The 25,089-nt window shown below is 37.9% G+C and overlaps 1 protein-coding gene across 1 annotated transcript in view; it reads right to left on the bottom strand.

Moving 5' to 3' along the window:
• The window catches only part of ST7L (suppression of tumorigenicity 7 like), a 151,464-nt gene extending 132,718 nt beyond the window's left edge, over nucleotides 1–18,746 (bottom strand). Inside the window, exons 1-4 of the mRNA XM_007949167.2 lie at nucleotides 18,539–18,746; nucleotides 16,735–16,817; nucleotides 8,348–8,510; nucleotides 1,184–1,238 (exon numbers count right to left, since the gene is read on the bottom strand). Of these exons, the coding sequence (XP_007947358.1) occupies nucleotides 1,184–1,238; nucleotides 8,348–8,510; nucleotides 16,735–16,817; nucleotides 18,539–18,746 (509 nt within the window). The remainder of the gene's footprint in view (nucleotides 1–1,183; nucleotides 1,239–8,347; nucleotides 8,511–16,734; nucleotides 16,818–18,538) is intronic.
• Nucleotides 18,747–25,089: the final 6,343 nt, after the last annotated feature.

The following is a 25,089-nucleotide window of genomic DNA, read 5'->3' as shown; positions in this document are numbered from 1 at the left end:
GATGGACACTGGGAAGAGGTAACTATGGGGAGGAAGTGGGAGGGGACCTGTTGCATTGTGGTAAACTGTGGTCAATGTCATGAGACAAAGTATGTGTAAACTGCTGTATGGAAAGTGAATTTGCTTTGTAAATCTTCACCCAAATCACAACTTAAAAAAATACTAATAATTAAAAATAATAATAATAATAATTTTAAAAAATTAGGGTTGCTATGAGTCAGAGATGACTTGACGGCACCTAGCAACAACAATTGCTCAAAAAAGAAGCATAACTATTCCTGATGCTAAGATAAGAAATTTCTCTTTAAGATTTTCAGAAACTGGACACTACATAATGTAAAAATGAATAGCTTCAATAATTTTTAATGAACACAGTGAGAGGTTCAAGGACCTGTTTCATGAAGAATTCCTTAACACAAACTAATAGCATCTCTTATAAAAAACTTTGCTTTTACCTCTCAGGATGCCACTGCACTACATAAAGTCTTTAAGCACAGGGATCATTTATTGAATACTGATTAAATATTGAGTATTATTTTTTACTTTTATCACCATCATTTGCATAGTGCCCATACAGACAGAGTAGGCACATGATGATTTTTCAGTGAATATATCATACCTCACTCTTGTCCACATAAACACAGCCCTTCTCTACATAAAGTGAAGTATCTTTGGTCACAAGTTTCAAAAGATGTTTTCTCATTTAGAGCAGAAACTGGAAGAGAAATGGACTGAATAGTGTAGATAGGAAATGGCAATAAGAAATATAAAAATACTGTACCCTGTATTGATGCATAAATAAAGTTCATATTCGCTTTCAGAGTGATATTTTCTAATGAATCCTCAAATTAATTCTGAAACTGAGTACACATGCATGGGAATATGCTTACATCTATAATTTTTTTTAATCTTTTGAATTCTTTGAAAAGGTTTTTTGCATAAATCAGAAATCAAATATATACTTATTATTTATTACATACATAATGGTTGAAGTGATGCTTCTCATGATAATAAAAGGAAATACAATTAACATACTGCCAACTAAACCTTGGGCCAATCATGTTATCTATTACTTTCCAGTATTCTAACCATAAGAGCTGAGATATATTTCAAAAACAAATGTTGACGTTATATTTTACTCTAAGACCAAGGTCATGATCATACTGAAAGGAAAATGTAGTACCTCCTGTATTCTGCTCCTCTAAAAAGGTTTAAAGGGTTTCTCCATACCTTGCATTCTAAAAAATAAGAGAGTCAAAAGGAAAGATGAGACAGTTTAATAAAATACAGTAATATCTTCATTTAACCAACATTATTGTATACCCACTGTATGCTAAGCACAGTACTAGCCATAGATGGTACAAAGACAAACAAACCATGGATAGTTTCTACTCTCTAAAAGCATACAATTTAATCTAGACTTTTCCTTATCTCTGTCCCCATAACATTTGATTATACCATTTACCCTATTACATTGTGATTATCCATTTGTTATTTCAGTTTCCTCCTTTAGGATATAATCTTTTGAAACTTTGTTCATTTTTTCATTCCTGGAGCCTAGCACAGAATCTGGAACTGACATGCTAATTGAATTAAATGTAGCAGGGAGTTGGTCATGTAAACAACTAGCCTAAACTGTGTGATAAGTGCTACAGTGGAGATATGTTTTGTTCCAAGAGAATAAAAGGAAATGATTAATTTTACTCTGGGCGAATCAGGGAAGGCTTTATAAAGGAGGTGACATTTGAACTGCACTGTAAAGCTAATAAGAAGGTTGGGGATTAAGAATAGTCCAAGCAGAGAGAGTAACATAAAACCGCACAGCATGGTTAAGATATAGTATAGGGGAGGAAGAGAAAACCATAAATGAGGCTAGAAAAAAGACAAGGGAGGATTTAAGAAGCTACTTATAAACCATATTAAGAAATTTATATATTAATCCTAGTAAATCAGAAGTCATCAAAAGTATATATAAAAGTTACATATCAAATCTTTATATCAGAACTTCTCAAAGTATAATTTATGGAACTGCAAAGTAACAACTCTTTTAAAAATAAATCCCAGGACAGTATTTGCCTTTCTAACTGTATTGACTTGAATTCTGTTGTATGATCCTGAGAGTAAGTGCTTCCTCAAATTTTGTGCACTAGGTACCTTATCTGCCTCACCCTAGTACCACCAGGAAAAGTTGAACTGATGAAGCAAAATTAATGGTGGGTAAACCTGCTAGTACTTTGTTGTTGTCATGTGCCATCAAGTCGGACCCAACTCATAGCGACCCCTCCTTGGGTTTCCGAGGCAGTATCACTATGGAAGTAAATTGCCCCATCTTCCTTCCGAGGAGTGGCTGGTGGATTTGAACCACCAGTCTTCCGGTTAGCAGTCAAGTGCCTTAGCCACTATGCCACAGGAGTCAATCCAGTGACCAAATTGTACTAGTAGTCATTATATTCTTCACCATCATGTTTTTGCAGTAAACCAAAGCAAATTTCATTTAAACTTGGTACATCATACCAAGTATGATGGTACTGAAAAACCAAACCAGTTGCCATAGAGTCAATTCTGACTCGACGGCAACCCCATGTAGAACTGTGCTCCATGGGGTGTTCAGTGGCTATGACCTTTTGGAAGTAGAATTCCAGGCCTGCCTTGTAAGATGCCTCTAGGCAGAATCAAACCAGTTAGTAGCTAAGTGCTTAATTGTACCCACCAGGGACTCCTAAGTATGAAAGTACCTAAAACCAAATTCATTGCCATCGAGTCAATTCTGATTCATAGCAACCCTATAGGATCGAGTAGAACTGCACCATAGGGTTTCCAATCCTTTGAGAAGCAGTCTGATATATTTTTCTCCCACAGAGTGGCTGGTGGGTTTGAACCACCAACCTTTTGGTAAGCAGGCAAAATGCGTAACCATTTTACTACCAAGGCCCCTAAGTATGATAGTAGTCTTTAGTAAAAGCAATTGTTTTGTGAGCTGAACTGACCACTTTATGGAACACCATTTTCACTTCAAAGAGCCTGAGAGACAAACTTATGGTTACTCAGATAAGTAACTGGCAGATATTTTCTCAAAAATGAATACAGTAAGTCAATTAACATTGAGGAAAACAACCAACAGTATTTACTGCAATAAAATGTGAGTTTTCAAGTGAATACTGGCATTTCAGAAAATCTCTATCTGCTACCATGAGCCTGGCAACTCCCAATAAATAAAGACTTTTCTGTGGGAATAGTGGCAATATTAATGACACTGAATTTTTTTAAATATTATATAATAAAACAAGTCAACATTTGGAAAATCTGTATAACATAGCAAATGAATATTTTCCAAATGACTAATGCATTAAAAAACAAATTAAATCCGCTGCCATTCAGTCAATTCTGACTCATAGTGACCCTAAAGGACAGAGTAGAATTGTTCTATAGGGTTTCCAAGGCTGTAAATCTTCATGGAAGCAGACTGCTACATCTTTCTGCCATAGAGCAACTGGTGGGTTCAAACCTCTGAACTTACGGTTAGCAGTCAAACACTGTAACCACTGCACTACTAGTGCTCCTCTGACTAACATATACTATGGTGAAATTATGCATAAGTAAAAGATTTAAGCAAAGTGTAAGTTACATCAAAAGATGTTAAAGTAGCAGAGAATGAAAACTTAATTGATATGGCTTCAGATTTCACACTGCAATTAACTTCTAAGAAACAACCTCTTATTAAGTTTTGGTATACCAAAAACCCACCAGCCACTCCTCAGAAGTAAGGTTGGGCAATCTACTTCCATAGTGATACTGTCTCAGAAACCCAAGGTGGGGTTGCTATGAGTCGGGTTTGACTCAAAGGCAGTGTGTTTGGTTGGTATACCAAAATCCAAAGTCACTGCTGTCGAATTTGATTTGACTCATAGCCACCCCTCCTTGGGTTTCCGAGGCAGTATCCCTATGGAAGTAGCTTGCCCAACCTTCCTTCTGAGGAGTGGCTCGTGGGTTTGAACCATGAGACTTCTGGTTAGCAGTCAAATGCCTTAGGCTCTATGCCACCAGAGCTCCCCCAAGTTTTGATATAAAACCAAAAAAACCAAACTCACTGCTGTGGAGTCGATTTCAACTCATAGCGACCCCTCCTTGGGTTTCCAAGGCGGTATACAAAGAATATCCACAATTTCTAAAAAGGTTATTAAAATACTGCTCCCTTTTCCAAATACTTATCTTTGTGAGACAAGATTTTCTTCATATATTTTAACCAAAACAACATATCACAACAGACTGAATGCAGGAAGCAAAGTAAGAATAAAATATCTTCTATTACAGAGATTTAAACAAATATGAAACAATACCAGTCTTCTGACTAAACTCTTTTCTGTTTTGGAAACTATAATAATTTACATATTAACATGCAATGAACTTATTGTTCTTTATAAAAGAACTAATAAATGTTTTTAAAATTTCTACTTTATTTTCTATCACTGTAACTATTGATGGATATAATCCATATAAACAAAAGCTCTTTGAGGCCCTCAACAATTTTTAAGTGTGTAAAGGAATCCTAAATTCAAAAAGTTTGAGAATTACTCTTTTGCATTGTAAGGGGAGAAGATGTACTAGAAACAGGTATCAGAAGCAAGGAAATCAGTTAAGATACTACAGCAATAGTTTAGGAAAGAGATGCAGAAGACCTAGAAAAAAAGGCAATGTATGTTAAACTACAAGAAAGAAGAATGGTGTCAAGATAATTTTTGAGAGTATGGCAGTCAAGGTTGTTATAAACTTTGCTGGTCCTGGTTGAGTGGCTGGGCAGCTGGAGGTAGTTATTCCCCATGATGAGACTGGCAATCACCTCCATGATGGAATCTGCCACAAGCAGCTGAGTAGCTGCTTTAGGCATGTGGTCTGCTTCCCACATATAAGCAGCAGCTTTAGGAATGGTCTCTACCCTTTGGGCATGCTTGAACCCTGCATGGAGCCACATCATTGGTCAACAGCCTGCCATGCCCTGCTGATCATGGGACCTTCAGTGTACTTGAATTAGTGGCCTGCCATGTTGTTTGGTAATGTTGGGACTGTACCCAATCTTGGGCTTGTTAGCCTCAGCAGCCAGCAGCTGTCTGAGTGAAGAAAATCTTCCAGCTTCAATGGGCCAGGAGCAGGAGACAGAGGTGAAGCCCAAGGCTGAGGGGCTTTCACCCAGGCCGTACAGCCTGGCACCGGGAACTTGAACTTCTAATCTCCAAAACTGTAAGAGAATAAATTCCTGTTTGTTCAAGCCATCCCATTTGTGGTATTTTTCTGTTAAGAGTGGCACAGAGGTAACCAAAACAGAGAGGGAATTAATAATATTTGTGGGTCAATTGTTTGGTGATCATGGAAATAAAGGATAAATATAAGTGAAATAATCTGAAACAACTCAAAGGTTTCTGGTATGGGCATTGGGTACCATTAACAAAAGGTAGAACTGTCGAGAGAGGCCTATTAGAAGATGGTAATTAGTTCCATTGTAAACTGAATGAGTTCAGAGGGTTCAGGGCCATCAAAGGCAGAAATTTCTAGAAAAGGAAATTGGGGTCTAGTATTGAAAAGAATCTAAAATTGGTTCTCTCAGCATATACAGTATATGGTAGATGATACAGCAGAATAAGACCCAGGGAGAGAATGTAGAACAAGAATAGAACTTTGACTCACTTTTGAGGACCAATTCAAGCATCTCCTCTGTGAATTATTTTGTGATCCTCCTTCTAAGAATAATTGACCTTTTACTCCCTCTTTTCTGTCACTATAGTATTTTTTAAATTATTATTTCTCTTTGGTGGCAATAAACACAACCAAATATACATCCATTCACAATCTCTACATGAACAGTTCAGTAATACTGGTTACTTTTCACATTTTGTCACCATTCTCACTACTATTTCTACCCACAATCACCATCAATTTAGGCTCTCTGCCTCTTATAGTTCTCATCTGTGCTTTAGATTAACTGTTGTCAATTTAAACTTATAGAGATAATTTTTTGTAAGAGTACTGTAAAAACCAAACCAAACTCACTGCCGTCGAGTTGCATCTGACTCATAGCGACCCCTCCTTGGGTTTTTGAGGCAGTATTACTAAGAAGTAGATTGCCCAATCTTCCTTTCGAGGTGTGATTGGTAGGTATGAACCACCAGCCTTCTGGTTAGCAGTCAAATGCCTTAGGCACTATGCTACCAGAAATATTCTTTATTAATTGAGCAGGGTTTCCAAGGCTGTAAATCTTTGCAGATTTAATAGGCCTCTCCCCACAATCCTAACTTTTGTTAATGGTACCTAATTCCCATATCAGAAACGCTTGAGTTGTTTCAGATTATTTCACTTATATTTATCCTTTATTCCAATGATCACCAAATAATTGACCCTCATTGTTTAATTTAACAAGGCATCCATGAGATAGTTTCAGTTCAAGGGTTAGAGATTATTTCTGGGCATTAGTTGGGGGTTCCCCCAGCCTTAATGGATCTAGTGGTTACCAGAGGCAGGTGTGAGGGGTTGAGGAGGGAAGGAAAAGGGAAAATCACTCACTGTGAAGTAGTTTTGTCTATGATGATGGGAAACGGGCATTGACTAAGGGTAACGGAAAGAGCTCTGGTGGTGCAGTGGTTAAAGCATTTGGCTGCTAACCAAAAGGCTGGTGGTTCCAATTTAGCTACTGTGCAGGAGAAAGATGAGGCAGTCTGCTTCCATAAAGTTTTACAGCCTTGGAAATCCTATGGACCAGTTCTAATCTGTCCTAAAGGACTCATGTCACCATGAGTCGAAATCTACTCAATGGCAGTGGGTTTGGTTTTGGTATATCCCTAGGACAGACAATCACACATTCTACACAGGCCACAAAGGGTCCACAATAAGAGTAAGCCCTAGTTGTCCACAGCTGTTCAGTAATGTACTCTTGTCTTGATTTTCCTACCTTCCATTTTAACTTTTCATGGTCTTTGAGATCACTTCTTAAAGTGTCTGCATGCCAGCCCTAGCCTCAAGCTCTGTTTTCATGGAAACCTAGGCCAAGGTACTGCTTAAGGTTCCTTAAGGTACTTTTTCACTCTCTCATTATGCAATGGTCTACTATAAAGAATAGCTTTATAATACATTGTTATTATAATTATTTATACACTGAACTCTAAGCTTCTTTTTGTTTTTGTAAATTTTATTGTGATCTGGGTGAAACTTTATGGAGCAAATTCATCTTCCATACAGTACCGAACTCTAAGCTTCTTGAGGATAGATCTATGTCCTATTCATTTTTATATATCTTGTTTTTAGGAGATCTATAATTATTTTATGAAAATTTTAAATGGGAAAGAAAATTACTATTATTCCTTCCTGTACTCTTGAATGGCTGCCAACTTTATCCCCAATATTTCTGGTCAATACCCATTTATGCTTCAGGACTTAGTTTAAAATGGTACTTCCTCACGGACTTTCCCTGACCACATCTGAAAAACGTCAGCAATTGCATTCAGGTAATATTTTTCTATCAATCTAAGATGACCCTCGTAGTTTGGTTTACTGAATAAATGAGACATTATGGCAATCTCAAGGAATTAACACATTTATACTATCAGTGGATGATCATTACATATACCAAATAAAAGAAACAATAGTTCAAAATTATTGTTTTATTTGGCTTTGAAAATTTACCTAATTGTGTATCATTTTAAATAATATTAACTTTATATTACTAGGTACATATAGAAAACTAATCTACAATTAAAGTAAGACAATGGATATACATGAATACTTGAGATTTTGATGCCTATGTAATTATACTGAGAATGAAAAATATTTTTCCTACTTTGCTCTTTTGGCAGAGATGGCTAGTTAGCTCTCTTCTACCCTCTGTCAGTAATAGCTGGCCTGATTTTTAGCTAGGCATGTATTCGCTGAGAACATAATTACATTTCCTCGGCTCCCTTACGGCTAGGTATAGTCATTAAACAAAGGTCTAACCAGTAGGAAGTAAGTGGAAATAGCACGTAAACCTTCTGGGAAGTGTCCTCAGCTACTGTGGGGGTAGAGGAGGGAAAAGGAATGCCCTCCTCCTGGTCTTTTCTCCTTCTTGCTAATTGGAATGTGGATATGACTGGCTGAAGTCAGAGCAACCATCTTGTCTGAAAAGGTGAAAACTTCATTTGAAGATGTCAGGTTAACAAAACAAAAGAGGTCTAGTTCTCTAATGATCTTGAGCTCTCCATACTAGCCACAGATTACGTGTATTTATATGAAAGAGGACTAATCTTCTCTGTTGTTTTGAATTTTCTGTCTCCTACAATCAAACTCAATCTTAATTATACAGCTTTGAAAATAGATAAATAGTTACCTGACAAATTCTGTCTGCTGGTTTCACTTTCTCTGTTGCTGGAAGGGGAACCTGGCTCTGGCATGCTGCTCTCTGATCCTCCCATCAGCGGTCGCAAATGGCTTATAGATATTTGCTCAATAAAAGATATGCCATACTTATGGAAGTACCACCATTCAAATATCTATGACAAACAGAAAATTTCTTTGGTTAAAATAGATGTGATGAGTAGATAAATGAGCTCAGTTTAAAACATTCTCTCAAGATGTTCCTCTTCAAATAAGCATTTTAAAACAAAAAATTCTCCAATGACACATGCCAAGCAAAAGTTTTTTTTATAGTTTTGTCATGAAATTTAGACAAGGTTAGGAAAAACTAGAAGGAATGCATTTGCAAATAAAACATTAAAAAAAAAATACGTCACAATAACAAAAAAGATGGAAACAACTTAAGTATCCATCAACTAATGAATGCAAAAACTGTGGTACACACACACACACAAAGGAATACTACACAACATTAAAGAATAACAATGAATCTGTGAAACATCTTGCAACATGGATGAATGTGTGGAGTGAAATGTTATTCACAAAAGGGCAAATACTATATGAGACAACTATTATAAAATTTCAAGAAAAGGTTTACACATAGAAAGAAACATTTTTTGATTATTATCAGAGATGAGAGGAGGAGGGAGTGAAAATCACTAACCAAATAATAGGCATGTATTAACGTGAGTGAAGGGAAAGGCAATACACAGTAAGGGGGAAAGTTACCACAACATGACTAAGGTAATAACAACCCAGCAACAGCAGTAATAACAAGCAGTAATTTACAAGTGGATATATAGATAGATAGGCAAGCTGAACAAGTATGGGATGATGTATAGGAATATACCCACAAGCTTATATAGGTTTAGCAGAGAATATTTCTAATTATGTATTTATTTGTATGTGCTGCAAATAGATCCAGGTATACAGCAGAGCATATAGGGGTCAAAGATATGCAAACTTCTTAGCCATAACAAAATACTCTGAGGGACTGAGTCAATAGGCTTGAGGACTTAGGACCATACTCTCAGGGGACATCTAGGTTAACTGGCAAAACATAGCCCATAAAGACAATGTTCTATATCCTACTACAATGAATAGTAGCCTCTACTTAAAAGATTGTTAAGTGGCTATTTAAGATACAACTATTGGTCTCTTACCATCCAGAGCAAAGAAGAGTGAAGAAAATCAAAGACTCAAGAAAACAATTAATCCAAAGGTCTAAATGACTATAGGAACCACAGCCTCCACTAGCCTGAGGCCAAAAGAACTAGATGGTACCAAGCTGTAACTACCAACTGTTCTGACAGGGATCACTATAGAAGGTCCTGGACAAAGTGGAGAAAAAATGTACAACAAAATTCAAACATCATAAATGATCCCAGACTTACTGATCTTATAGAGACTGATGGAACCCCCAAAACTATGGCCCTTAAATACCTTTCAAACCTGGAACTGAACCCACTCTAAGAGATTATCTTTCAGCCAGACAGGCCTAAAATGTAAACAGCAACACCTTTGAGGAAGGTGCTCCTCTGAACAATCAGCTATATGAGACCAAAAGGGCAATGTTTGCCCAAACACAAAGTTTAGAAGGCAGGAAGAGGCAGGAAAGATGGACAACAGAAATGGGGAAACCAGGGAGGGAGTGGGGAGAGTGCTGTTACATTGAGGCGATTAAAACTAATGTCATGAAACAAAAGGTGTATAAATTTTGAGTGGGAAAGTAATTTGCTCTGTAAACTTTCACCCAAACCACAACAAAATGTTCAAAAACAAAAACAAAAAACAGTTAAGTATTTAACCTAAAAATAATTTAACTCTGCTGTAATGCACTGTCACTTTATTCTATCTGTAGCAAATGAACAGAAAAGTAATTTTGAAATAACTGGCTTAGTAGATCAGACATTAGCCTGGGTTCAGAATGCCTGTATTTGACTCCCAGTTCAGTGAGCAAGTCACTCAACCTCGTATGTCCTCATTTTTCTCCATTTATAGTTCAATGTATAGCTCAATGTGGTCAACAAGAATTTTTAGAAAATGCCTTTTGAGCAATAAACCACTACCTCAGTGTTTGGTGGTATTATTATTACAGGTTGAGAATCGGGTTGATTCCCACATTAACACATTTAAAAATCAGGATATTCACCTCTTTCTGTTACATCTTTCTGTTTATCATTTTTTTTTTTTTTTTTTTAAAAAAAAAGGATCCAAAAGCAGTTCTCTGTGCTGAATTAAGAGAATGTTTCATATTTAGACATCCCCAACCTTCCCAGTTCCCTTTGCCTGGCTAACTCCTTCAGGTCTTAGCTTAGACACTTCCTCAGAGACAGTTTCTTGAACCCACAGAACAGAAGAGTTAAGCTGTGTTATGCATTTCCACTGGATCTTGTTTTTTCCTTTCTGTGTAATCTTTTCACTTGGAATAATTAATTTAACAACTGGTTTTTCCTCAAGCATCCCAAAAAGCTTTCCCTTCAGACAAAGATATCACATGCAGCACAATTAGCTCCCTCATTTTCTTAAGTAGTTACAAAATAAATAAAAAACCATTTTAATGAGGCAATCCCTTGCTCCTCTCTAAAATTTCAACATTTCTCTCATACTTCATATTCTCTCACCTGTTTCACTTTGCCCCCCTTAACACTTAATACTAAGAGTATACTACCTATTTTACTTATTTTTTTTATAATTTATTTTGTTGTTGTTGAGAATACACACAGCAAGACATATCAATTCAACACTTCCTACATGTACAATTTACTGACACTGATTATATTCTTCAAGTTGTGTAACCATTCTCACTCTTCATTTCTGGGTTGTTCCTCCCTCATTAACATAAACTCACTGCCTTGTAAGATTCCTATCTCTTCTTTCAAGCTGCTTTTGTCAATTTGATCCCATGTAGCTAGTTCTTAAAAAAACATAATACTTGAACCCACTGTTACAGGCACGGTGTCAATCCATCTTGTTGAAGGCCTTCCTCTTTTTCGCTGGCCCTCTACTTTACCAAGCATGACATCCTTCTCCAGGGACTGGTCCCTCTTGATAATGCAACCAAAGTACAAGAGGTGAAGTGTTGCCATTCTCACTTTTAAGGAGCATTCTGGCTGTACGTCTTCCAAGACAGATTTGTTCATTTTTCTGTGGTATGTATATTCAATATTCTTTGCCAATACCATAATTCAAACGCATTAATTCTTCTTCAGCTTTCTTTTCAGCTTTCTTTATTCACTATTCAGCTTTTGTATGCATATGATGCAAATGAAAATACCATGGCTCGGGTCAGGCACACCTTACACTTTAAAGGGACATCATTGTTCTTCAATACTTTAAAGAGGTTTTTTTTTTTTTTAAAAAAAAAAAACACTTTCAAGAGGTATTTTGCAGCAGATTTGCCCAGTGTGATACAGTGTAATACATCATTTGATTTCTTGACTGCTGCTTTCATGGGTATTCATTGTGGATACAAGTAAAATGAAATCCTTGACAACTTCTATCTTTTTCCCTTTTTATCATGATGATGCTTATTGGTACAGATGTAAGGATTTTTGCTTTCTTTATGCTGAGGTGCAATCCATACTGAAGGCTGTAGTCTTTCATCTTCATCTTTCAGCAAGCAAGGTTGTACCATCTGCATATTGCATGTTGCTAATGAGTCTCCCTCCAATCCTCACGCCACATTTTTCTTCAGACAATCCAGTTTATCGGATTACTTGCTCAACACGCAGATTGATATGTATGGTGAAAGGATACAACCCTGACACACACCTTTCATGATTTTAACCCATGCATTGTCCCCTTGTTCTGTTTGAAGGACTACCTCTTTATCTATGTACAGGATCTTTCTCATGAGTGTTCTGGAATTGCCATTCTTCACAATGTTATCCATAATTTGTTGTGAACCACAGCTGAATGACTGCTTTGTTAATGAAACACAGATAAACATCTTTCTGGTAATCTCTGTTTTCAGGTATGATCCATCTGACATCAGTAAAGATATCCTTCATTCCACACCCTCTTCTGAATCCAGTTTCAATTTCTGGCAGTTCCCTATGTACTGCTGCAACTGTTTTTTTTTTTTTTAATTATTTTCAGCAAATTAATTAAGCACAATGATAGTCACCACCAAATGAAGCTCTGGTTTGACTTCTACCACGTTTTACTAAGAAGTGGGGTAAAAATATCTTTAAAGTAACCAGATAAAATGACACAAGTAAAAAGTATTCAAGCGATAGGAAAGATAAGACATTGAATCAAAGACAGAGAGAGTAATCATAAGGGTAACAATAACAAATTGCCCTTCACTATATGAAGTACAGGTGGGTATATATGAATGAATGTGATACCAGGAACCAGTGAACTCTCAACTTTAAACACAAAAGTGTCATAATAATACTAATTGCTAATACTTATTAAAGTTTTCTATTAGCCATTTATTGTGTCCCTTACATGCATGCATCATTTAATCCTGACAACAACTCATTTTACAAATAACGAGTTTAAATAACTGCTCTGGTTCAAATCACTGGTAAGCACCAGAAGAGAGATTCTTTTTCAGTTCTGCCTGACTTCAGAGTTTCTAAACACTACTTCAGTCTGCCTCCCAAATGTATGTTAGTGTGTATGTATATTTAAGTACATATGTGTATGTGGAGAAATTCAGTAAATCCAGGCAATAACAGAAATTATAAGCCCAATAACCTTCGTTAATAAAAACTCATCAATATTGCAAAGGTATTGACACAGTTCAGCCTTTAAAATGTTACTTGGCTTTTATAATATTGATGTATTTAAAACCGTGTTTTAGAAATACTAAAAACAAATTTTAAAAATAGTTTTAGACATCTAATACACGCATATATGATGTATGTATGTCATCCTACTCTCATAAATGAGGAAATTAAGGCTCAGAGTGTTAGTGACTTACCCAAAGTTATCAGCTATTAAGTGGCAGACTCAGGCTCAAAACCACATCTTTTGGTTTCAAGACCAATGTTTTTTTCTACTTCATCAGCCATTTACATATAGTTTATTTAGACTTTTATATGTTGTTGTGTTGTTGTTATGTGCCATCGAGTCATCTCCAACTCATAGCGAGTCCTCCTCAGGTTTCTGAGGCATTATCTCTACGGAAGCAGATTGCCCAACCTTCTTTCCGAGGAGTGGCTTGTGGGTTTGAACCACCAATCTTCTGGTTAGCAGTCAAATGCCTTAGACACTATGCCACCAGAGCTCCCAGACTTTTATATACTGAGTTTAAATAACTGCTCTGGTTCAAACCACTGGTAAGCAGAAGAGGGATTCTTATTCAGTTCTGCCTAACTATGCTAAAATATGTTTAATTATGAGTGAGATATTTACACATAGCTTTTGTTATGGATTAAACTGCAATCCCCAAAAATACCTGTTGTGAATCCTAACCACTGTAACTATGGTTATGACCTCATTTGGAAATGGGTTTTTGTTGTTATGTTAATCAGGCATGATTAGCATAGAGTGTGTTTTAAGTCAATATCTTTTGAGATGTAAAAGAGAAGATTAAGCAAAGCAAGCAATTAAGTACAAACTGAGGAGAAGTTACATGCCACAATATCACCAAGGAACCTTGGAACAGAAGCTAAAAGAGAGTAAGGACCCTCTCCCAGAGTGAACAAAAAGAGCCTTCCCCTAGAGCCAGCACCCTGAATTTGGACTTCTATCCTTGTAAACTGTGAGAAAATGTATTTCTGTTTTAAAGTCACCCACTTGTAGCATTTGTCACAGCAGCACACAAAACTCAAACTCACTGCCATACAGTCGATACTGACTGATAGTGATCCTCATTGGTTTCCAAGGCTATAAATCTTTACGAAGCAGATTGCCTCATCTTACTCCTGTGGCGCAGCTGGTGGGTAAACACTAACCTTCTGGTTAGCAGCTAAATGCCTTAACCACTACAACACCAAAGTTCCTTACTGCAGCACTAGATAACTAAAAGTTTTTATCCTAAATTCCTCAATGTCCTTTTTTTGAGTCAAGAGAAGAACCCCTTTCTTGTCCAGCATATCTCTTCAACCATAATCTGTCCCGATTGAAAAAAGTTCCAATACTGCTATTTCTGTATATAGCTGGAGAGCACCACCTAGAGATGACAAAAAGGAATGGAAAAATGCCTGCCATAGTACTGCTCCTTAACATTTTTATTTGTAGCGTATTTTCCCAAGGTTTACCACAGAAAACACTAGTTCCCAAGGATGTTAAAAGGCATTTTAAGAAGAGGAGGGGAAAGAAAAAAAAGTGTGTTTAATTAAAAAAAAATATACCTTAGTCATATAAGACAAGAATAAGTTGAATTAAAATTAAACAATTTCTTTCTTATGGAACTTCTCTGAACAATAATGGGCGCTCTGGTAGCATAGTGCCTAAGGCATCTGTTTGCTAACCAGAAGGCTGGCGGTTCAAACCCCCCAGGCACTCCTCAGAAGGAAGGTTGGGCAATCTACTTCCATAGAGATACTGCCTCGGAAACCCAAGGAGGGGTCACTAACAGTCAGAAAATGACTCAATGGCAGTCAGTTTGGTTTGGTTTGGCTGAACAACAATGGATGAAATTAAGTGTTCACACTGAGCCAGCCATGTTATAAGCTTTTACATACATTAGCTCATGCAGTCCTCATAATTCTAATTGCTGTTGTTGTTAATTGCCCCCGAGTCAACCTTGAGTTATGGTGACCACATGCACAACAGGTGGGGGTCTCTGTGATCCATAGAGTTTTCATTGCTGATTTCTGAAAGTAAACCACCAGGCCTTTCCTCCTAGCCTGTCCTTGTTTGGAAGCTCTCCTGAAACTTGTTCAGCATCACAGTCACATGCATGTCTCCAGTGACAGGTGGCTATACTTGAGGTGCTTTGACTGGGAATTAAACAGGTCTCCCACTGAACCAATTAAGTGGATACTATTATTATTCCCAGTTTACAGATGAGGAAACTGAGATTTTAAAATGCTAAGTAACCTGTTCAATGTAACACAGCTAGTAAGCGATGGTCAGCCTGGCTCCACAACCCTGCTCTTAAATACTCCAGAGACAATAATAACACCCTATTGTTGTTGTTGTTATTGTGCCATCGAGTCGGACCCGACTCATAGTGACCCCTCCTTGGGTTTCCAAGGCAGTATCACTACAGAAGTAGATTGCCCAACCTTTCTTCCGAGGAGTGGCTGGTGGGTTTGAACCGCCAGCCTTCTGGTTAGCAGTCAAGTGCCTTAAGCACTATGCTACCAGAGCTCCTGTAACACTCTATAGGAGGCTGAATTCAAGATGCAGATAAAATGTCAGTATGCCCAGCACTGCCAACTTTAAAATATTGGGAGATTTTATATAAATATTTGTTTATCCAAGTTCTCTTGAAATCATCTGAAAAACTGGAAGACCTGGTAATCAGACCTACATGACAACAATTAACCTTAGCCCTTCTGAGGGATGCACTTTCCAGATTACCCAGTCCTCAAACAAAGAATTTCTTACACTCTGCCCATTTTACTGATGTTTCTTACAAAACCCACCAGCCACTCCTCGGAAGAAAGGTTGGGCAATCTACTTCCGTAGTGATACTGCCTTGGAAACCCAAGGAGGGGTCACTATGAGTCGGGTCCGACTCGATGGCACAACAACAACAACAACAATAGGGTGTTATTATTTGGTAAGCCCTATAAAGGAGCTCTGGTGGTATAGTGCCTAAGGCATTTCACCCTTAACCAGAAGGTTGGTGGTTCAAACCCACCAGCCACTCCAAGGAAGAAACAATGGGCAATCTACTTCTGTGAAGATTTACCTCCTCAGAAACCCAAAGGGGTTGTTGCTATAAGGTTGCGATGAGTTCTAACTTGATTGCAGTGAGTTTGTTTTTTAGGGCCCTGTGGGCATTTAGTTTGAAACTTTTACATTATTGTATACAATAAAGCCTTTTATATGCAAATGAATACGACCAGTACCTAAGAGTGACAAGGGAGATGCTCACTCTCACTGCCATGGAGTAGGATCTGACTTACAGCAACCCCTCCTTGGGTTTCTGTGGTGGTATCACTACAGCAACAACAAATCACTATGGAAGCAGATTGCCCAACCTTCCTTCCGAGAAGTGGGTAGTGAATTTGAACTGCCAGCCTTCTGGTTAGTAGTCAAATGCCTTAGGCACTATGTCACCAGAGCTCCCAAGGGAGATGCAGTGTTACCCAAACTTCTTTAATCGATAATTCCTTTTTGAAACTTTGAATTTTGAAAATGCTGATCTATAAGCACCTATTGTAACCATATAAAGGGACTGATATTTAGATAAACACCAAAATGTGAATGAAGGAAATGGAAACTACTTACAAATATTAGTCCTGATATCAAAGATGATGTCCCTGTAAGTGCCACATAGAATTTGGGTGTCAAGGAATTTAAAAATACTGTCACTGTCAAAAGAAAAAAATATTTTTTTAATGCAATTTCAAAGTATGTTAGAAATATGCAGGTATGTTTATTAGTGGAAGAACATTAAGGGTATTAATAGCTAACATGAGATTCATTTGAGAAAGTTGTAATTTAAAAAAAAGATACTTTAAATTCCCATCATATCTTAAAAATGAATTCACATATGGAAAAGTAGTATTTTATATTATTGATCCTTTAAATAAACAGCAAATCAAAATGAGATTAATTTAGCTTGCTTTTGAGAATAAAACTAAGAATTTACTGGTCTGATTTTGCAAAATAACTTTTGGAAATCTGTAAGGATAAGAAGCTTTTAAACACTCTTTTACTCCCTAGTTATTTTGGTGAAATACAAACCAGTGCCTCAGTTTATAATTATAGAATCCTGAGATAATGTGGGAAAGAAACATGATATGAATTTGGTATGTCACCCAGAGAGGCAAAATAGTTCAAACAGAAAAACAACTAAAACCTGTCCCTGACTCATTGTGAAATCCTGGACCAGATTTTTAATTTCAAATAATATCTCATAAATATTTTAGCTTTGAAAATAGAAGTGTGTAATAGTTAAATATTTCCATCTATAAGGTATAGTGAGTATTTTGAAAAAAAACTCAATAACATTCTACTGAGTTTACAAAGCATCACTGAACACCTCCTTCACTTGTTAGAAAGAATGCCAAATTAGTTCTTTCAAACAATCTAGGAAGGCCAATTTATTTAGCCTGTTTCTGAGTTAATTATGTCTGAATTTACACAGTATCTTTCAAACTGCATCAGTCTTTCATGTTACCCCATGAACAGAAAAGGGGATATTTGTCTCTTCTTGCTACCGAAAAATAAAACCACAGCACTACTAGGCAAAGTCATCATATAACAGAAGCATTTCCATCTTGTTCTGAGGTTACTGATCAGAGCTTGAGTGAAATATTGTATTAAATGTTAAGAGGCCCTGATCCCTATCGACTTTGACTAGCTACAGCTAAAGAACAGTATTTGCAAAATCCAAGGAAATTATACTTTCTTTTACATGTCTTTGTATCTTCAGCCCATACTAGCTAGCAAGTGCTCAACAGATGTTGAAAGAATGAACTGATGTTTGTAGCTCCACTTCCTGTACTGTTTTATTTTATTAACCAAGATAAAGCCCAACAAAGAATAAACAAAAATACCATGAAACCTATTTTTTGGCAGACCTATTTTAATCCAAGAGAATGGTCGACCAAGATCATGGAATGTTTTCTCCGAGAACTCTGAATACTTAAACGTTCTTTTTTTATTTTTGGTCGGAGTGTGGATTTTTTTTTTTTTTTTTTTAACTGGGCGTAAGGAGACTCAAAGGAATGATTTTCGAGAGATCCTACCAATGGTGGAGGTGCATATAAATTCTGTATCCAAGTCTGAAAGTACTCTTCTTTCCTACCACCTAAAGTTCACAGCTTGTCAGGTGGCTTTTCCTTGGGTAACCGAAAACAGAACAGGGCGGATCCTAACAGCTCTAGGGAGGAGCCGGTAACTGCAGCTCAGGGTTGACAATCAGCTGCAAGGATGAGGGCCAAGAGAAAAAGCATCACTTGGCTGTATGTAACCCACACATTCTCTGAAGCCCTTCAGGAACCAACAAGGACTTCTGCCCTTTGGTCCTTGCCTCCGGCGCCTCTCATAGCTAAAGCCCGTCCCCAGGGAGGTCGGGGCCTCTCACCCGCTGCCAAGTTCTCACACAGCCTCAGCGGGACCCTCAGAGCGTAAAGCAGACCCAGCCCCGCCACGAACCACAGCGAGGTCCCAGTCCCCGCTAGCCCGGCCCGCAGCCGCTCCCTCCAGCCTAGCGGCGGGCTCAGGCCCGAAGCGGGTGCAGGAGGAGAAGCCGCAGCAGTCCCTGCTTCACGCAAGCCGTCACCATCCGCCATCTTGCTGTTTCCGCAGGCGCCGGGTGCTGGGAGGGGAGAAAGGCAGGAAACCAGGAGTCGGGAATCCTGGGATAGTGGCGGACCTGAAGTTGGCGTATGTGAAGAGAACCCTAGGGAACTGGGTCCGCGTTTTGGAAGGTGGAGAAACGTCCCAAGACTGAGGCTACATCTCCTTTGTGGGAGCAGGGAGGGGTGGATAACGGCGCCTATTCTGGAAGACTTGGATTGTGATGTGACTCCAAGTGAAGGGTTTTTGCGTCAATGCAAGGTGTGTGGGGGGGTCACCTTTCACCCCACTCCTGGAGTTGGAAAAGCCACTGCTCATTCCAAAGGACAAGCAGCAGTTAGCGCTTTGGCTTTGGCTGCCATGGAAGATCACTGGTATTGGAGAAACCCAATAGCAGCAACTATTTGGTCGAGTAAAACTTAGAGCTCATGCCCCAAAGAACAGTCGAAATACTCCTCCAGAGTCCAGTAAATTAATGAGGAAACTAACAACTAGATGAGAACTCTGTTAAACTTAAAAACATGTAAAGCAAAGCGGACTTCCCGAGATTCTGGGGCTCACAGCCATTACTCTTGTCTGTAAATGACATGCTGCCCTCTCCATCGGCGTTTCCGGGTAGCTGGTGCTGACCGCCCCCGCAGTGATGCCATCACTCAGCTTCCTTCCCGGCCTGCTTTGCGCTTCTGCCGGGCTGGGCCAGAGCAGCCCAAGATGGCCGACTTCGAGGATCGGGTGTCGGATGAAGAGAAGGTAAGGGGTCCACCTCTCTCTCTTTCTCTTTCTCTCTCTCTCTCTCCCTCTCTCTTTCACGTCTTCCCTCGAAAAGGAGCAGAGGTCCTACCTGGCTGTGCTGGCAACCGTGATAGTGTCCCTAGGAAAAAGAAGGTTCTTAGCCGTGCTGGTACACGCTCTCTGTAGTTGGGACACTTCCTTCTCACAGGGTTTCCCTTTGCCTCACGGTGCCTCTGTTCCCCATTTTTCAACTCTTTTCCTCCCGAGCCTGAGGCACAGCCCAGTGGCCTAGCTGCGAAAAGAGACTTTCCCTTGTTGAATCGTGACTGAGGACTCTTCTTCTGTAATTGTGGGAGGGGGCCATAGTGATGTCGGGACGCATCAGGAAGCAGTTATTTTACTACCTTTAGTTGTTGGGGCTCACCCCATCCTCCATTTTTCGATATGATTGGGGCTAATTTAGGGCGAGTCACTTCCTGATCAGAGTGGCCTCTTAACTTCCTTTTTGCTCCTCCTTGCTCAGGAAGTGATTTTGCTGTCACGACTTCTCGACTGGGAGAGGTCCCTATGTGTTGTCTGCCTAATGTGCTTACACATCTACCCCTTTTCTCACGCACTATCGGTTTCGCTCATTCGTTATAATAAATCTGTAAGCCTTAGGACATTTGCTTCAGAATATGAACACGTTTATTTTCCATGTAGTTACTCTCTTGATCACGAGCCCTGGTGGCGCAGGTTAAAGCTCTGGGCTGCCAGCCCAGAAGTCAGCAGTTCAAACTCACCAGGCACTTCATGGAAGAAAGATGTGACTGTCTCCTGTAAAGATTTACAGTCTTGGAAACCCTATGGGGCAGTTCTATTCTACCCTATAGGGCTACTATATAGGTCGGATCTGCTCGACGGCAGTGGGTTTGGATTCTTGATTGCATTGCTGTAGTACATCCTCTTAAAGATAATTTTTGGAAATAGTTTTCGGTTTTGGACGTTCGTTTAACAAATCAAGAATAACCAGTGCATTATTTTTTTAAGATCAGGAAAGTTTTATGTAGCATTTAAATCTCATGTTATCACAATTAGGTCTAAACAAAGCATCCTACCTTTTTTATCTGAGTCTCTACTGTGATGTCATTGATTGTAGTTGTATTGGTCAGTGTGTTATTTACATACTATTAATTTCAAAAAGTGTCTTAAATACAAAAGCATATTCTAAATTGGGTATAATAACTTTTTTTTTTTTTTTCCTGGCAACTGCACATCTTTTTTGACAGCTTGCCAAGCTTTTCAGTAAATACATGCTTTATAAGGCCTGTAGAAATTAGAATTATCTCATTAGATAACAGAATTTTGCAGCTAAGGACAAGAATCCTGTTTCCCTTGGTCGATTACAAAGTGTGCACCCTTGAGTGCTCAAATGTGTCTGAGCTCTTTTCTTTTTTTATTACAAGAGATTAGAATGGGAGTGGGGACTGTTTATAATCCAGGAGCCCTCAATACGGAATAATTTGATATACCTACATATGATACGCCATTTTGAAATACTAAAGAATGTGCTAAACATAAACCATTGAACAACACTTTAGTATTAAATTTTATTTGGAAAGTGGTTCTCATTAATGTTTATAAATGAAATTTAGGGGGGAAAGGTGTTTATGTATGAATTTATGCCAGAGAGAAACTATAGTAAAATATTTGTTCTAAGGCAAATGATTGTTCAAATCAAACTAAATTACAGTGAAAAAAATAGAATAGCAATTTTTTTTAATCCAAACTGATGGTCCCGTTATTTTAAGCAAAAATTTTGTTAACAGAATTTCACTAAGAATTTGAATAATAAACTTCGAAGTATGCATAAGTCTGGTTAATAAATTTTGAAGTTTATTATGCCAATGGTACTTCATTTGCCAGTGTTGTTGGCTTGTCTTTGACACTAGGTCAGAATGCTTTTTTAATTGAATTTGGGAAAATCCATGCGTATTTCAAACTGCAAACTCAGATGCCTTTGAATATTAACAGTGTCTTAATTAATAATACCAGTTGTTTAAATTGATGCCTTTGAATATTAACAGTGTCTTAATTAATAATACCAGTCATTTGAATTTCGTAACACCACGTCTGTGACCAGTTTCCCCTATCTCCTAGGATACTTCTGTTACTTAGTTTAAATGACATAACAAGCAAATCTTAAATGACAAGATAAATCTACTGACAATTTTGATGAATTTCATATTCAATAAATAATTTTTAGATTACATTGTCTTCATTGGTGGATAGATAAGAATAGCTACTCAGGCTCACTCACTCACTGCCATCCAGTTGATCCCGACTCATAGTACCCTTCTTTGGGTTTCTGAGGCAGTATTTCTCAGAAGTACATTGCCCGATCTTCCTTCCGAGGAGTGGCTGGTAGGTTTGAACCTCCAGCCTTCTGGTTAGCAGTCAAATGCTTTAGGCACTACACCACCAGAACTCCTAAGAATAGCTAATACAATAAAAATCTCATATAACAAATTTGATATGAGATTACTGAAATTTTGTTAAAGCCCCTTCCATACTGTGATAAAACTGATATAAATCAGTATCTCCCTGTTGTGAATCTGTAAATGAAAAAACTTTGACCTGTAAGTAATTAATTCTCCTTCAGCTTTAAACTTAATTTGCCCACTTATCCTCCAGGCATCTGATTGCTTTTCATTGAATTCAAGAATTGAGAAAGTATGTTTCCAAAAAATTTTGCTGATAAGACTGTCTTGTTGTTGTTGTTGTTGTTTGCCGTCGAGTCAAACCTGACTCATAGCGACCCCTCCTTGGGTTTCCGAGGCAGTATCACTACGGAAGTAGGATTGCCCAACCTTCCTTCCGAGGAGTGGCTGGTGGGTTTGAACCGCCAGCCGTCTGGTTAACAGGCAAGTGTCTTAGCCACTATGCTACCAGAGCTCCCAAGACTGTCTTAGCATTCATAAATAATAAGTAACCCATCAAGAGAGACTTTTGTCCTATAAGACTTCCACAACCAAGGCACCTTTAAAAAGTGATTTTAAAAATCAAAACCTTTTTAGCTGTTGTTTATATTCTGATTTTTTTCTCTGAAGAAATTCTGAAGTTTTCAATTTTTATTTTTTTTCCTTTCTTTAAGATCTCAACTGTATTTTATGTAATTCAGGTTTTTTTTAAGGCATATATGTCATGATGTCAAATATCTTTTAATACTGCTTTTTATCTTTCTTACGTTTTCTAAAAGCAGCAAATCCTGAGGTGAATTTGTTAGTAATGGTCTCTGATTTTCTTCTAAGAAGCTAATAAAACTAACCATTCCCATAGCTAACTGCCGAAGTTTCTATCACTTATAAAGAGGAAGTTGGGTTGTTGTTTTTTTTTTTTTAGCTTCTGCATTATTACCTGAAATGGTCATGATGAGCTGTCTAAATAAAACAGGAAGTTGAAAGTGTAGTAACTTGCGGAAATGCTTTTAGTCTTAGTCTTCTCGAGGAGCCCTGGTAGAGCTTTGGTAAAGCTCTCCGCTGCTGAAAGTTTGGCAGTTCAAACCCATCAGAAGCTCCATTGGGAAAAGATGTGGCAGACTGCTTCCTATTTCAGCCTTGAAAACCTATGGGGCCGTTTTACTCTGTACTAGGTAGTATGAGTCTGGATTTGACAGCAATCCTCAAGTTCACAGTTTCTGAGAATGAGCTAGAGTTTTCAAGTTACTTAAGTTCTTTAGTTAGTTACTTCTAAATGGCTTAACAAGACCAAAGTGGCAAGATACCATTATTAGGAAGCTTGAAATATGAGATAAACTACTTTGCACAGTCTGTTTCCTTTATTTTATGATTCAGCATTTTAAAAATGTAAATGCCAAGAAAATCTTTGGACTGGGAAAAAATGTGGTTAGCATATTTTCCCCCCTTCAGCTTAAATAGTAGAGTATTTAGGTCAAACTTCAAAAATACTGTAACTTAGAAGTGAATTTGTATGCTTTAAGTGTAGACTCTCTAATCCTTTTATGAGAAACAGGTTTATCAGAATTATTTAGATGAGATAGAGAAAATGTAAATAGGTACTGGAATTTGAGGGCTCTGCTAGAATTCATGAAAAATACTTAATACTTTTTTTTATTTTTTATTATTACTTTTTTTGACGTGGGTCAGTGCTTTTTTTATCTTTTTTTTTTTTTGCAGTGTTCCCTCTTCTCCCCTCCCACCTCTGGTAATCAACAAAGTTTCCTTCCATGTATAAACCTTTCCTTGACTTTTTACTTAGTTTTGTTGTTGTTGTTATGTGCCATCGGGTCGGACCGGACTCATAGCAACCCCTCCTTGGGTTTCAAGGTAGTATCACTACGGAAGTAGATTGCCCCATCTTCCTTCCGAGGAGTGGCTGGTGGGTTTGAACTGCTAGCCTTCTGGTTAGCAGTCAATTGCCTTAGGCACTACACTACCAGAGCTCCCACTTTTACAGTAATGAGCTAATATTATATTTGTCCTTCTGTAATTGACTTATTTCACTCAGCATAATGTCCTCCAAGTTTATCCATGTTATGCAGTGTTTTGCAGATTCTACATTGTTCTTTAGTTTGCATAGTATTCCATTGTTTGTATGTAAAAAACATTTATACTTTTCAGCTGGATTTCCTTGATTATGAATTACTTCATTTACTAGGTAACTTCTTGCCATTATAGGAATTCAGTAATTCAGTAAGCCCTAATATTTATTTGACTTGGCTGTTTTCTGTTACAAAATCCTTGGACAGGAGCATAAAGCAAGAGTAGGTATAAACACAGATGCCTGATCGATGGTTAGGACTGTAATTATCATAATTTCTTCCAGAATATCTAGCTGTTCTATTAGGATCATCTTAATGCTGTGCAAAATAGTGTAATTTGTAAGAAGGTTTAACTCCAGGTTTGCCTGATTCTAAAGCCATGCTTTTTTTATTACAGTTTTTTTTCCTTGTAGGTATGAATGAAAAACCAGAATAGAGGCATCTATTTAATGATTATAAATGAAGTTCTGTGATATAGTGAAAAGTATGATTCTGAATGTCAGGAGACTTGGCCTCTCCCTGCTGTGCTTCTAGCTACCTATGTGATTTTGGGAACTCTACGTCTCTGGGCTTCAATTTCCTTCTAAAATAGGAAGGTAGGGGAATTGAATCAAATGGACTCAACAAAGTTTAATTAACTTATTCAAACAGTAGATTCTGTCATTGTCTACTCTTCCACATTTTCCCTGATAATGAGTCTGTGTCTTTTTATGTAATGTTTAGCGTAGCACCAGGTACATTAAAAAAAAAAGAACCATCGTGTCATTTCCGACTCATAGCTACTCCCATTGGGTTTCTGAGGCTGTAAATCTTTATGGAAATAGAACGCCCAGCCTTCCTTCTGTGGAACATTTGGTGGGTTTGAACCATTGTCCTTGAAGTTAGCAGTCAACTCCCTTATCCACTACATCAGAGCTGCTTATATATGCAAAGCCTTTTGGTAAGAAAGAGACTACTGTTTCATTGATTCCCTTATTTCCCTAGCACAGGCTCTTCCTCTATAACTCCCAGACCCCCAGTTGTTTCTGATAAACTCTAGTTAATTCTTGTGTTCAGGAATATGT

Source organism: Orycteropus afer, unplaced genomic scaffold (assembly GCF_000298275.1).
Source record: "Orycteropus afer afer isolate SDZICR_OR568_19922 unplaced genomic scaffold, OryAfe1.0 scaffold00010, whole genome shotgun sequence".
In the NCBI taxonomy this organism is placed as follows: Eukaryota; Metazoa; Chordata; class Mammalia; order Tubulidentata; family Orycteropodidae; genus Orycteropus; species Orycteropus afer.
The sequence above is the reverse complement of the archived record's forward strand: the minus strand, read 5'-3'. Positions and strand labels throughout refer to the sequence as shown.